This window comes from Varanus komodoensis, unplaced genomic scaffold (assembly GCF_004798865.1).
Source record: "Varanus komodoensis strain SLA01 unplaced genomic scaffold, ASM479886v1 scaffold2, whole genome shotgun sequence".
Classification (NCBI taxonomy): Eukaryota; Metazoa; Chordata; class Lepidosauria; order Squamata; family Varanidae; genus Varanus; species Varanus komodoensis.
In genome coordinates this window covers 40,751,597-40,767,320 of record NW_025335568.1, presented here as the reverse complement: position 1 = coordinate 40,767,320, position 15,724 = coordinate 40,751,597, and the positions used below count along the sequence as shown (strand labels likewise).

Sequence of the window (15,724 nt, the reverse complement as noted above, 5' to 3'; positions counted from 1 at the left end):
GTAGCTTCAATGCAGTCACATAAAGTATCAGGTTCCCCACAGTATGCAAACATTTGCTTGGAAAAGAAGGCAATTTTAGGATCAGGCCTTGGTTTTCTTGCTTTCTTCTTTTATGTAGAAATACAAAACAAAACACTCCCTTCCTTTCTTATGTGCATGTTTTAAAGTGTGATTATTTGGCCTATGGGAATTTTTAAAATTTCTTATTTCGACAAATTATTCAATGCTATGCCATCAGACTAGGGAGAAAAGCAGAATAGAATACACTGCAGCAATTAAAAATTATACTTTTTCATGAAGCATTATCACAGCACATAATATTTCTTGTATGGGAGAACTGTTGAGCAACCAAATCTAAAAGCAGTTGCTAAGGATTTTTTAAAGTTTCATAGGACACAGATGGATCCAAAATAACTAAAAATAAAAAACCACCCTAAACCCAAACATTGTTCATTTTTAGACTCACTTCCACAAGCAAAACACTATTAGTCATTTTTTCAGTCTCTCCAGATATTTTAACATCAATGTACAAGTTAATTTTTTAAAAAATCAATCTGTCTGCAATGGATTATAAGTTCATGGAAGAAAAAAGTTCAACAAATGTTGATTTCTTTATGACTTTTGATTAAATTTTATTATGCCTTTTGTGGCTGGGAGGATGGGAATGGAACAGAGATGATACTGTAAAGGTATGGGTGTAGATACATTCAGAAACTTCATCTATGCAAATCCTACTGAAAGTAAACATATTTCTTGTTATCTCCCATTCATTCCAATAAGACATATGAAGGAGATCTTCTGAGTTTTGTGATTTTGACTTTGATGTGGAACAAACTAGAAATAAAATAATACATGTAGGGCATTCTTAAAATAGAATAGTTTGGAGCAGAATTTAAGAGAATAATCATATGGTAATTGAAGAAATGCTAACCCTATGAAACTTTATGCTTGAGTGTAAATTTTGTTTTCACTGTTTACATTTGTAATAGAACAGGAATAATAAATATTTTTGAAATTCTGATATTTTTCACACAATATTGCAGCCAATGAATCCTAAAGTGCCAGCCACATCTTATTTTTTTTTAAAGAAAAAGAAAAAGCAAGCTTGTGAGTCAGTATTTGAAGCCTCAAGTGGATGGAACATTTTGCTAGAACAGCTGTTTGTTAATGCTTGACTCTGGGGTTATTAATCTTCTTTGTAGGTAAGCAGGTGATTCACCCTAATCAAGTTGCTGTTGTCCAGGAACAGTTTTCACCCAGCTCTGAAAAAATAAAATGGGCACAAGAACTGATTGAAGCTTTTGAACAGCATCAACGCATAGGAAAGGTAAGACCTTTCCTTGTGTTTTTTTTCCAAAACAGAAGTGTTGTTTCAAATGGAGGGAATTTTGAAGTATGCAGAGTAGAATTTGTGTCTCTATAATAAAGGGTATGGTAATATTTATGTAATATTTAAACAAAATATAGCAATTTATATGTTAGAGAGAGGAAGCATTTTATACAGAAGTCTGTGGCATGTTAACTTTGCATGACAGCTTCAAATATGTGTAATAATTATCGGCATTATGATTTACCTGATATTTTAAATAAATATAGGGACTATCCATTCATTTAGTTGAATTAATTCAGCTATTACTATTATCTTACTAAGATATTTAATAAAGATAAAAAATGAAAAATAACTAGATCTGAGTCTCCATCTTGCATATTTATTTATTACAAGTATTTATAACCTGCTCTGTAATCGTCTTTTCTGGGCAGCATTAAAATTTCCAGAATGATATGACATTATGGTTCCTTTAGTTTTCTTTCTTTTCTCTGTGCTATTCCCCCAAATAACAGATATCAATTACTTCTCTTATTCTAATCTTGTGGGTAAAGTTACATGACTTCTTACAGGATTTTTGCTTATTGCAACACAGGGATGTGATGATATGTATTAGAACTTATTTTTGGACTGGAGGGGTTTTTTTGGATATAAAAGAGAGCAAATTAGCGTTCGAATATGATTGTTCCTAATTTAGTGCATCATTGAGTCTCATGTTTCCTGCTCTGTGGGTTTCTGCTATGTAAACATTGTGGTGGTGAAGCACAATCTGTCTTCACTTTGTGCCAGTAACACTTAAATTAGGGGTCGCCTGAAGGAAAATTTTATGCTAGCTGCAGCATTGTCGGCTAATTATCTTAAAGGTTATTTGCTATAATGTAGCTTGCCACTTTGTCGGGGGAGGAAGAGCAAGTTGCAATTAAACGTGCTTCTTTCAGTAAATGCCAAAAACTGAAATAGTTATGAAGCCAGCAAAGTATCAGCGTCCAGAAGTGCTGCAGAGAAAGTGTGATTCTCTCAATGTAATTTGTACAGTATTTAATTGCCAAAAAAGAAATGCTTCTGCAAAGCTGGACATGTACACACATGCATGCGCGCGCACACGCACACAGATGCAGGCACTCAAGATGCACACCATGTGCACTTCTTGCTGACCCTCACAAATCCCATTAACATTCATTTGATCTGTAAAAATAAGTCTGCTATTTCCTTCATTACATAAATACTGATCACATGTGCCATACAGAGTCATCACGAGATCTTTGGAACAGGTACAACTGACTGCAGTAAAAAAAGCTCCTCTCTTGTCTTCAACCATAGACGATTACATGTAACCCCAAAGGCAAAGCTGAATGTTAGCTAAAGTTTACTATAATTTATCAATTGATGTGATCAAGCTGCATCTTTTCTATTTTGATACCCTTATTTATATATGCTTAATGATTGCTGTGGATGATAAAAAGAATTAAAATATGCTCTTTTTGATGTCTTGCATTTCTCTATGCACCTGTTAGCAAGCATAGCTCTGCACCCATCTGTGTGCATACAGTGCCAATGGGGCGTGCATATGGCAGCTAATACTCTCCAGGGGGTTACGACAAATAACAGGAAGGCAACATGGGGAAGACGAAGCTGGCAGAGTATTTTTATTTGCTGCTTTTGCATCGCCGAGCCATTCACATTTTCAGTATGAAACTCTTTCCTGATCCATTATTTAAACCACTCTATCAGAACATCTGAATAAGCAACTTTCATGATTATTAAAGCATTTTTAACTTGTTTCAGAGATTAGCTACAGGTGCCCTCAAACTGATGCTTGTTTGAAGCTGCAACTGATTAATGATGATTTTGGAACCCATTGAAATAAATGCCATGCAATTAAGGGCAGGTATTCAAAAACACTTTAGCAATACTAGTCATGCTTCTGCTAACTTGTTTTTCCCATTGCCTTTGAATGTGATTCATGGAAATATGGAGGGTCTGTGTGACCTGCTGTTAACTCCTTGTATTTATCAATATGTCACTGAGCATTCAGTGCAGGATTAAATTTTGACCTCATCAGAGTGTGAGAGAGCTTTGTCATTGACTTCCAGAAATCTCCAGCCAAAGCCAGTGATGTGAAATATTCATTATAATCAGTGTTACCTGAAAACCTCCTGGCAGAGTTTGTAGTGCTGTACTGAACGGGGAAAAATTGCACTGGGAAAATATGGTCAAGTCTGATTGCTTATTTTTTCCCAAAAGATTTATCTCCTACTACAGGAGGCTTATATAGGCTGTCCAAAAGCAGCACTACAATTTTCATCTTGGTTTGATGCTTTTACTCTTGCTCTGCTCTGTTTTTCATATTGCTTCTATTACTCTAGTCTCCTTATAAGAGAATAATTGTAGAGATACCACGTTTCTGTTCATGCTGCTATATCCACTTTGTTTCTTCCAGTTTCTTGTATCATATTAAAGCCTTAAAGTTCAGAGAAGTTAATATACAATTAACTGATATAGTTAAGCCTTCTGTGGTATATGCATGTGCATATTATTAATTGAACCTGAAAATCTGAAGAAAAAAACATGAAACACTAAGGATTAAAGTGACTAGTTTGTTCACAGATAAATTGCTGATCTGAGATCACACTTTGTTGTTAATTGGAACTTCTTGATGAACCAAGTTCAATGCCCTCGGTCAATAATAGTTTACATTCTCATATAGCAATCACTTCACACAATTTATCACAGACTAGAAGGTAAAAAAGCAGCCTTCACTGAGAAAATTCAAGCTACATTCCTGCTTCTGGGAGGATGAAAGACTTTTGTTTAGTAATAAGCAGAAAGCAAAATAAGAAAGAAGTGGGATGTTTAAAATGGTTATTTCAGTTGTGTTACATGGGACTTTTTGACAAATGTGGGAGCATCAGTCCAGTAACTGTCCAGTCCAGTCATTTGATCCCATAGCAATGCAGACAGTGTATCTGTTGTGTACCCAAGGTTATGGATAAGCCTATTATTTTTTCTTTGATTGCGCAGGAGTACATAATGTGGTAATGGACAGAGACTGTCCCATTAGCACATTATGTGCTCGGAAGTCAGCTTCCTGAGAACCCAAATCCTCAACTTTGTGAAGATACGTTTCAACAAATGTGGGCAATTCTTTCAAAGCCAAAGGAGCAACTTGGTAAAACTTTGCATGAACATGGAGTGAGAGTTCAGTGCTTCACACAGATCTTATCTGCAAGATTAACAGATCTGTAGTTTAATTCTGTAGTTTAGTAAAAGTGAACTGATGCTGTTTTATATTGCTGCATACAGCACAGTAAAGCTTCTGCTATTTCCTTTAGATTTAGAATTAATTCCACTCCTCACAGGGATCACAAATTAACTGGTCTTCCAGAGTAGAAAACAATTATTCTTTACCTTCTTTACCACTTTCATTCCTCTCCAGATTGGTGATTATTTCCATTTTATACTTGCAGAACTATGAGAATGAGATCATTTCTTATCCAGAAATCCATGCATGAGATGAAATCAAGCAAATTATGCTAATTTGCATAATTTGTATTGTTTACAGAATCCAGCTTTTGTTAGCTCAGAAGCTTGATTTTTGTTCAGCACAGAACAAAAATACTTGGGTATAAATTATTGATTGTAGAGTGTGAAACTGTTGACTCCAATCCTATCTTAGACCTATGTGTTTTAATGAACACCTTTCCTTGAATGCAGACGAATAATACCTTTTCACAAACATACCTACTGAAAGATGTTCTACATTAATTCAAATCCTGAAAAGGAAAGAAAACAAACAAACAGGTTCATAGCTCCCCTGCCCATGTGCCCATGTTCAAGTCCTACTTGTGTCACTTTGACATTATAACATATAAATCCATCAAATATCTAAAATTAGGTTGCCATGACCTGAGGATGCAAGCCTGATACTGGGGGAGAAAGCAAAGCTAGTACAGGAGTGCTGAGAGGTGCTGGACTTTTTCTGTCTAACCATATATAGGAACATAACCATCATTGCACAATTCAGCACACATTCAGGAGCACTTGCATCCATGGGAATCAACAGACTTAAATATAATAAACTCTTTGTTGTACCATGTTCCTAAACCCTGGATGCATAAAAGATGTTGGCACCTCCTGGAAACATCCTTACTTCAAGAAACCTTCCTGGTTTGACCAGCCATGAGTTTTTATCAATAATGTTTAACATAAGGTTTTATTCTGTATCTTTTGCTGTTAGCTACTGTGGAATTAGTTTAGATGTAGAGTGCTATATAACTGTTATAAGTAAGAAGACCCAATAAGAAATTTAAAAATGAAGAGTCTGCACCTCAAAGATGAATACAGTTCTAACAGCATAAGCATTTGGGGAGTTCATCCCATTTCATCAAACAGAAGCAAAAGGCATGTCTTGGCTGAATTTTCCACACCACATCAAGGCTTAGAGTTGGCCTGCTGTTTACTTAAGCAGTAAATTAAAGTCATTAAAAATAAAATTTCTTTAAACACTTCACTTAGTTGCATAATTAAAACTTGAAGTCTAAGCAGTTTTTCATTTGAGAGCTGTTAAGCAATCTTAAGTGTTCTTATCTAATATATTTCCTCTTCCCTCTCACCACGTTTTAACTCATCATCGTTTGTTAGTCTTTATAAAGAAATAAAAGTCTTGAAAAGTATCATATGACACTTTGTCAATTGTAAGGTTCTGGGGCAATGGACACCATCCTGAAACATCATGCTTGGCTGAGCATGCAGTCAAGAAGCCAGTCCAGAGTGGAACATTGTACCACCTGGCCAATGCCCCCGCTCTTGGAAGAAATAACTACTCTTCTGGACAAGAGAGCCACAGAAACAATCGCCTCTTGCCAAATGCTTACCAGTTCCCCCTCCCACTTAGCATTTCATGGTACTCCAAAAGATGCAAGCATCTACTCCATTTCCAACCTATCAAGACCAACAAAATTCCAGAATGCTACCTTGTCTTATATTTTCCTCCTACTGCACTGGGGAAAACTGATGTATGAAAACAGAACTTTGTAATGTCCACTTTCATATTCCCATTCATTCATCCTTTCCTCCACTTCCTCCTGGAAGTACACCCAATTCATAGTTCTCCCCTTTGGCCTGCCTCTTGCTACCAAGGGTTTTCACCAAATGTACACCTTTTTCAATTGCTAATTTCAATTGGAGGTCAATGAGAATAAATCTCACTTCATCCCTTCACAGAGCTGAGAGTTCTCAAGCATGCTTCTCAATTCCTGATGGACATGGGCCACCCACTCTTCAATAGGGCAGATATACTAAAATATACCAGTGCCCCATGCTTGAGCACAAGTGGGCATTCTTTGGGCTCAGTAGCTTCGACCCTGGTACTTACACTTTAGCCTGCTTCCACATGAGACCATTCCAATCCTGCTTTTTCCAGGCCTTCATTCCAGAAAATAATTTACTTGCCTGTTGCTTTGATCTTCCTCTTTGAACTCAATAGTCCCTGCCCTGGTGAACCACCTGATCCAATCTTTTAGCAGGGCTCAGTTTCCAGCAAACCTTCCTGTCCATAACAGCAATAACAGATGCTCCACTTTCAGGTTAGGGATTCCACTGCAACTCAGAGTACATGCTCACGAGTTCCATCAGTGGGATAAGCCATGGGATTATGCACATCAATCACCTTGAACTCCTTACTGTAGCAAAGACTTTGTGAGCATTCAGATTGACCCCCAGGGGATCTGTAGTTCAAATAGCTATGCCAACACTATAGTAGGCTTTTATATCAACACACAAGGAGATATGAGTTCCATCTCCCTCCTGCTTCTCACTCTAACTGGCTAGGATTCATGCATTTTGTCGCAATTACCATTCACCTCACTGGTATCATAAACATGATGACAGATTCAGTTGGTCCCATAGTAGCTCCCGTGAATGGGAACTCTGAACAGTAGTGCTGCAGCATGGCAAGATATGGACCAAACGCTTAAGGTTTGCTCTTCTACACTCCAATGTCAAATACCTCCTCAAAAGGGTTGGCTAACATCTACCTACTAGTTGTAGCTCCGGTCCTAATATAGACCCTGTTGGTATGTCTCATTCAATGGACAGTAAAATCCTTTGATCCTCTGCTACAGCTGATGTTTTCTCGTTCACTACGAAGGTAGGCTTCTCATTGCCATCATCTTGGCATTCAGAGCAAGTGAGCTGTGCACTCTCTGGCACGAGCAGTCAGACTGAATCTTCCACAGGGACAACATGGTCCTTCAAGCAGACTTCTCATTTCTCCCAGAAGTTCCACTTGTCTCAAGACATTCTCTTACCAAGGATTCTCCCCCACTGTAGCTGGATCCAGTCACTGACATTTATTGAGTACTACCACTCAGATGCCAGGGCCCAGGCAGATGTAGCCTTCAGCCAAGTAGCTCTCTGTATAGTTGTGCTATGACATGCCCTCCTTCCAGCTAGTTTGCATATGTGTGAGTCACAGAATCCATGAAGAAAGACAAGTTTCCTACTTGTAATTGTAGTTCCTTGAGTGGTCATCTGTGTAATCCTTTGAGTGCTCATCTCACATTTCCTCCCCACTTACTGATATTCTCCTCTTACTGGCTTCCTCTGCTGCTGTGATGTGGGACATGAGCAGTAAACTGCAGGAGCCACATCCAGGGTGCAGCTCCCACCTAAACCTTAGCTCTAGACTGCTCAGAATGACTGTTCCACAAATGTGCATATTCCATGTGTGCATCATCCAAAATTTTGCGGATGTGCATAATCCATAATCCAAGCATACTGCATAATTACAGAGGACCACTTGAAGAACTGCAGGTATAGGTAAGCAACCTGGCTTTTAGTATCGTAAATGTTAGCAGCTTTCTCTTTCTCTCAGTGCGCTCACATTTAATTGTGTTCAGCTGCCTTGTTTTTGCTCTCCAAAGCAGGATCTTTCAACTGAACTAATGTTCTGGCCAGATGGCCTTCTTCAGGGCATAGTAGAGCACTCAAAGGAAGGTGATATAGCCTAGATATCATTTAATCTCATCTAAGCGGCAGCAATCCTACATTTTAATTTCACAGCATATGGCCTAGAATTAAGCCACCATCCCTGGTACGGCTGTACTGCTGAAAAGTAGCATGTTTTGTGAGGTCCAAAGAAGTCCTTCAGTGATTCAAAAGTGATTTAGTGCTTAGGTCCAAAGAAGTTTAGTTAGATGGTGCTCAGAGAGGTATATAAAGATATTTGTCCTATCACTAATGTATTATTATTTCCCTGCCCCCAAGAAACCAGTGTCCTGGGTTGTTAAAATTGTATAACATCAGTTGTATCTCCAGGAATAACACCATACTGTCATTTGATAGCTTGAATTCTGGAGGTTGTAGTCCAGACAGGACTAAAACAATAAATATCTGTGATGAAAAGAGCCATTTCTGTATAAAGCTGTTCGCTCAGAAGTAAGTTTTATTGCTTTCAATTGGACCTGCATGTAGGTTAAGTGTGAGTAAGTGTCACTTCATACATAACATTTTGAGAAACTTCCATATTGAAAATCATGTAGTGGTCAACCTTGGCTGCAACATGTATGAACAGCAGAAGATTTGTAGTTATTACAGGTATGGTATAGGATACTATTACATTTCTACCATAAAGAGTTTTATGTCTTAGCAATAGATGCTCTTAACACAGGGAAACGGGAAATTTTGGAACTAGGAGTTGGCAACTCTGGGGCATTGGCAATTGTTTGGAACCAGGGCGACCTCACTTAGAACCCCTTGCCATAATGGAGCAGTGGAGTGGTGCACAACAAGCGTTTGCTGTAAAAGCCTGTTAGAAGAATGGTGATAGTGTGACTGCCATGCAAAGGGAATTTTCGCATCATTACCTCTTAGGATGTCATGATCGTGACCTGTCTGCACATGCGATTACAACATGGGTGTGTAATTCCACAGATATGGGTTCAACCTTAAAAAAGAAGTCCCCAGGGGGTGTTTGAACGGCCCGCACGCCAGAGAATATTGAGGCTGTTCAAGCTTTCATCATGAGGAGCCCTTGCTGCTCCATTCAACAACAGACATCATCGCTACCTCTGGGGCCACAAAGTGTGCAAAGAATACTGCACAAGTTGAAGTTCCATCCCTACAAATTGCAGATTTTACAGGAACTCAAACCTGCAGTTTCAACAGTTTCAACAGGATGGAGCCACTTCACATACTGCTGGACAATTGATGGCAGCTATTCGATGATTTTTTGGAAGGCACATTATTTCACAGAATGGTGACATTCCTTGGCCTCTGAGACCCCCAGATCTCACTGCCTGTGATTCTTTTCTGTGCGGACATCTTAAAAGCCAAGACTTCCGCACACGTCCTGCAACCATTGCTGAACTAAAAAGTAGGATTGAAGAGGAATCTCTGGCATTCTTCTTGACATGTTACATCAAGCAATATGGAATTTCCACAACAGGCTGTCAGGATGTGTATGGAGATATGGGCAACACCTCCATGATGTTATCTTCAAGACATAAATAGAATATTGAATGAATATTGATTGCCATCATTAATTGCACATCCAGTACAATACATTTCATCATAAAATGTAATTTGTAATGTGTTTATTCATACATTGAATGTCAATTGAAAATTTCCCATTTCCCAATTAGTAATTTTCCTACTAATACAGAGTAATGTTCCGTACTACAGGGAACATTAACAGTTGAATAGAATTCTGACCAAAACAAACATCTTCTGGTTGGCTTTTCATATGAAACTTTCTTCCAAAGTTGTCCCAGATGTAACCCTGTTCAGCCATTGCTGTTACCAGTGGCAACCTATGTGGTATCTTGCAAGTATAAGGCAAATACTATTTGTGCTTATGGTCAGAAGTACAAGTGCTATCTCAATGCATTATCCCAAATGGTGTCGATGTGAATGGTGGCCTAGCACAAGAAGTATCTAAATGCTCCAAGTGACCTTTATCATCATCATCTCTATCTTTTAACACCATGATGTGGAACCCTGGCAATACAGAAATGAGTTTTTAACATCTTAGTCCAGTTCCCAGACACAAATAGGATCTCTGCTACCATTATGGGATGGCATATGGGCAGTGTACTAGTATAGATGCATCAGCACAGATGGTTGGGGTTGGGATGGCAGGCTGCAGATTTCATATGGGTTTCTGGTCATAGAATGGAAAAAAGATGATGATCATGATCATGATGATGCAGAATGAAAGTGTTTGAATGGTTTGTGAACAAAAGAAAGTGCATTTCCAGATCTGAAGGCTCACTTGATTTAGGATACCTAAAGTTTTTGAAAGAAGTGGCTGTTAACATGAGGTTAACATGAACAGAAATGAAATTATTTTACTTTTTTAAAAGCTGGTTCAATAACATCAATGAGTCCTGGCAAAACAGAATGGTTTGCACATTGCAGCCATTTTCTGAGTTGCTTAACCCAAGAATTGGCAGTGGCGAGTAGAAGTGAGATGGCATGCTGCACCCTGTTGCTCACCATTCTACTTTCAGTTAACAACCCAGGAACTCCGTTGAGCACAGGGCCAACTCTAGTTCATTTAACCCCTAAACAACCCAGAGTTCCAGGTTCACAAAACAAGCCAGGAAAGTTAGTTAAAAATGAAAGGAGGCAAGAGACTGGAAACTAGTAAGTACAATCGCAGGCATGCCCTCATAAACTACTTAAGGTTTCTTAATCATGAGATGTCCGATAATGCAGACTGGGTCAATATACATATTACAATTGTATATTTTCACAGGTTTTTATAAGTGAGCATCCTTCAAAGATGCTAACTGAATTTATTGAATGGTCATAAAATGGATAGTTCTATTTCTAATTTGCTGTAGAAATCAGGCCTAAATAAATTTTAATATAGTTTGTTGTCGAAAAACAGCATGTTCTGACCGGGTCCAATTCTCCCAATATACAGCAGTCCAAGCTCGAGATTTCATACTCTGAATCTGGGAAAAAAGTCAGGATCAGAATGGTTAGCTGAATTGCCATGGTCTATAGACTGAGAAATACTCCAAGGGACTGGTGAGAAACTGATCAGATCTGGTTCAGGCAAAGACAACTGTAGAACAGGGAAGGGTAGAGGGGAAAGGGTGTGACTTTCTTGGCTCACAATCAAATGTGCAGATCAATTAAGTAATGTCCCACATCCCTGCCATCTGTCCCACAGACAGAACAAACCTTCCTAAGGGTGGAACTATCTCTGTTTGTGGAAGAGGGAAAGGAAGGAGAAGAATTAAGTTTGGAATCAACTCCTGGTATAGGCAATCAAGTCCTCAATTAAAGGATCTTAATTCAATTGATGCCTCTTGCTAATGACCTTTATATTATTCTCTTTGTAGCACAAAGCCAGTCCTAGCTGGCCAGATTTAACTTATAATGACTGTAGTTAGAAGCCTCTTGGTATGATTGGCTGTGAAGGAAAAGGGAGAGAGATTGGGAGAGAGAAATGCCAGCCTATGGCACTTCATGTCCTTAAAAAAAAAACCTGTGACATGAGAGTTTGATTATGTGACTGACTTTGTCAGAGGGTTAAGAAAATATAATTTCTCCATTAGGATTTCAATTTCAACCAAAGCAGTGAAACCACCACATAATCTAACATGTACATGCTTCATCCTTATTCATTTTGATGTACATTTTTTACACTGCAGTTTTCACTTTTTTCAACCCATTATTTTCGTAATATGGTCCAAGAGTGCTTAAATTGGTGCTTTTTAGAATAACAGATAGTATGCATCGTTTTCACTGGTAAAATATATGGAAATTATTAAAATGTTTCCCCTGCCCTCAATTCTCTTGTTTAAATGAGAATTTACAGCAAAATAGACACACTAAATAATTAAAGGTAATATTATCCAGGTGATAACTTAGTCAGCTTGGGTGTACAATATACCAAAAAAAGAGAGCTGGTGATGTAGGATATGTAGAAAAACACAGTAGCAACTATCTTAACAATAAATGTCATATGTAAATGTGTAAAATAATATTCTGTCAAGATCTGTCTTCTCTGTATTGTTCTCAAAAACCCTACAACTAAAAGAAGCCGTTCATCAGTAAGGACAGGATATAAATGTTTGTTTCAAATTAATTAAATTAAATTAAGAATGATAATAAATGCTTTTATTTCAAGCCAATCGTTCATTATATCCAACTGGACTTTAGAATTTGATCTATTTCACTGTATTCAAACAATTAAGAAATATAAGTAGCCTCGGCTTGGCTACTGTGGACCGAGTGCACCTTTCCTTACACTTCGCTCTTGTGTATCGATAGCACTGGTTTGTGAGCAGTTTTCAGGGGAATATCAGAGATTTCACAACAAAAGAATCAGTAATGAAGGACAAGCTTCCCAAAAAGACAGTTCACTTATTACTCCTGATCTTTCCATCTAATGAGTTGCCAGGGGAGAGTGTTTGGGGTGTTCTAAAAATGTATTAATAGTTCACGTGTGTAAAACAAAGATGAGATTCAGTAGACCTGTCTCTGCTCTGCATGAGTGCGAAACGAATTCTCTGAAGGTAGAAAGATGGAACAACTTCAGATGTCTGGGTGGGTGCTTCCATGATCTTAGGGTGTGGTTACTGCTTTCACTTGACTGCTTTTCACTCTTGTTTAGTAACATCAGAAGGGGGGAGAATCACCTTGGAGAAGCCTATGATGGTGGGATATAGATGTATGTTGGATTAACTGCACTGATGAAAATGGATTCACTCCCCCCCACCCACTTCTTGAAGCAGCATTTCCAGCTCCCAGAAAATGCCAGACAGAGCAGGAGCCCTTGTGGAATGTATGAGCTGCATGTTGTGAGGGAGGGGAGATACCCCAAAATCAGGCACAGGATCCAGAATCTGTCTTTCCTCTCATGGAAGACAGATCCTGGATCAAACCAAATATGTTTAAATCAACTTTACTCTCTTGCTTGTGATTTCTGAATTTTGCTACTTAGCTGCATTAGCCAAGCATCTCTGGTATGGGTGTCTTTTACTCCCTCACCATGTATGTTGGAATGATGACGAAGTCTCCAGATATGTTTACAAGGGTGATTAAAAGCCTGTTCTTTGTATTTATACATAATCCACTATTCCTTCCACATAGAAACTCAGGTAACTTAAAATTAAAACCCAGAGGACCCTCAGTTGATGTTGTGTTGCCATACTCCAAATTCCAATATGCATTTCATTTTTTAAAAGCGTATGTTACACTAACGCTAACTGAAATTGGATGGAAGTGTTTCAGTTCATCCAATGAATTAAATCATGTATTATCTTTTAAAATTTATCTCATTTCTTCTATGTATTTTTGTGATGTTGACTACCATTTATTACTGATATTTAAAAAGTCAAATAGGGAAAAGAAAAAAATAGGATGGACATATGTCCTTTCCAGTGGCAGCCAACAAATGTTCAAAAGCAGAAAAATAAACAGTTAACAGAATAAGATAACATTTTGTGTGAAATAACCCAATGGATGAATTATTGACCATCATGGAACTGTATGAAATTGTGTGCTATCCATCTGTACTGCATCTATTTCTCTTTTCTTACTCGTTTGGAAATCCATCATGGCTCTTGGCTATGACCACCTGTTCATTTCCCAGAAGGTTTTGACATCCCTCCCGCACCGATGCATCTTATCTTTGAACTGATCAGATACTATTCAAAAACTTCATAAGACAAGATTTGTTTTTCCAACTGTGGAGAAACTTCACTGGGCCATTACCAGTAATTCTCTCTCTGTAATAAATTACACAGGGAAAGTTAATTAAAATCCAACCAGAGTTTGAGTTTTAACTTGTTTGATGATTTGTGTCAGTCCTGAGGGCTCATAATCTCAGTTTGCATGCAAGGCAGATGAATTTCAGCTATGAAATAATGGTAACACATTCTCCTTGTCAGGAGCAGTGAGAAGGTGAAAGACAACCTGTGAATCCATGTACAGGACCTAAATATTATCTAATAATTATTACGAGCAATGAGTAAAGTTGATCCAACCTGTAAGCCACAAACCAGTTGCAAGCTGGAAGAGCTTCTTATCCTGGGAACATGGATCTCTTTGGGTCTCTTTTCAGAAGGAAAGAATTAATTGTCTATGTTGTTCAACCCACAGCTGCCCCCTCCACCTAATGTGTCTCAGTTTGTAAGTCAATTCCTGTTGTGTCTATTTTGAGACAAAGAGTTAACCTAAGAACATAAGAAGAGTTATGTTACATCAGATCAAAGGCTTATCTAGTCCAGCATTTTATTCAAACACTGGCCAATGAGATCTGTATGGAAAGTCCACAAACAGGAGAATAGCACCCTCCTACTCATAGTCCTCAGCAGCTGGTGTACAGGACTAGTAGCGCTTGCTAGCCTTATCCTTCCTGATTTTGCCTAATCTCCTCTTAAAGCCATACAAGTTGGTGGCCATCACTACGTCTTGCAGTAGCAGATGCCATAGGTTAGCAATGTTCTGTGAGAAGTACTTTCCTTTATGTCTTCTGAAGCTACCAATCAGTTTAATCAATGGACCCCAGTTCTAAGATAAAATGTCTCTCCCCCCACATTCTCCACACCATGGATAATGAACCATGCTTAAGTTAAATGTACAGTCTTTTTCTACCCTGGTGTTTGGGTCTGTCACATGCATACATCTTTTGTTACGACTTTGTTGTTACATTTTTCTTTTATTAGTATGCCTCTTGGCTGTTTTTCAAGCCAGCACAAGAAAACACAGTTTGATTCATGCGGGATCTAATGATTCTTGTCTTGCAGCAAAGTTTTGAAACCAACCCAAGCCTGCAATTTTCCTTTCCCATGGTCCCTTTCTAAAAGTTGATATTCTCTGTTTTTGCAGGGTGCCTTCACTTTCCGTGGCAGCATGATAGACATGCCATTACTGAAGCAGGCCCGGAACATTGTTACACTTGCCACAGCCATCAAGAAAAAATGATCTGCTAAATGAACTTTCCCACGGGGGAAAAGCTGTTTAAAGAAGGATCATTTAATACTCAAGAAAGAAAAATCTAACAGTTCACACTTCAACAGAACTCTGTTTACAAGTCCTACCACTTGTCATATATTTGTCTTACTGTGAACCATAGTGGCAAGTTTGATACCCCTTTCCTTACTGTTATGACAGAACTAAAAACAAAATCAACTCATTTGGGAAATGGGCCCATTAAAATCAATCAACAACATGGACTCCAGTTTTTGACTATGTGTACTGTTTGTAGGAAGTAGAAATGAAGAGTCGGCAGGGTTGCTGTCTAAAGTAGAGCACCTAACAAGGACACACATGCTACTGAGGATGCGCTAGGCCTCCTGAACCTGCTCCTCCTCTTCACCTGCCACTCACTCAGGTCTGGCTGACCCAGGTGGTGAGAGGAAAGACCACTGGGTGCTC

General features: G+C 38.5%; 1 protein-coding gene across 7 annotated transcripts in view; it reads left to right on the top strand.

Moving 5' to 3' along the window:
- CLYBL (citramalyl-CoA lyase) overlaps window positions 1–15,522 on the top strand; it is a 228,273-nt gene extending 212,751 nt beyond the window's left edge. For all 7 annotated transcript variants that reach the window (XM_044428511.1, XM_044428512.1, XM_044428513.1 and 4 more), the window contains 2 exons: window positions 1,203–1,327; window positions 15,176–15,522. In XM_044428511.1, the coding sequence (XP_044284446.1) occupies window positions 1,203–1,327; window positions 15,176–15,271 (221 nt within the window). In that variant the 3' untranslated portion in view covers window positions 15,272–15,522. The remainder of the gene's footprint in view (window positions 1–1,202; window positions 1,328–15,175) is intronic.
- The last annotated feature ends 202 nt before the right edge of the window (window positions 15,523–15,724 follow it).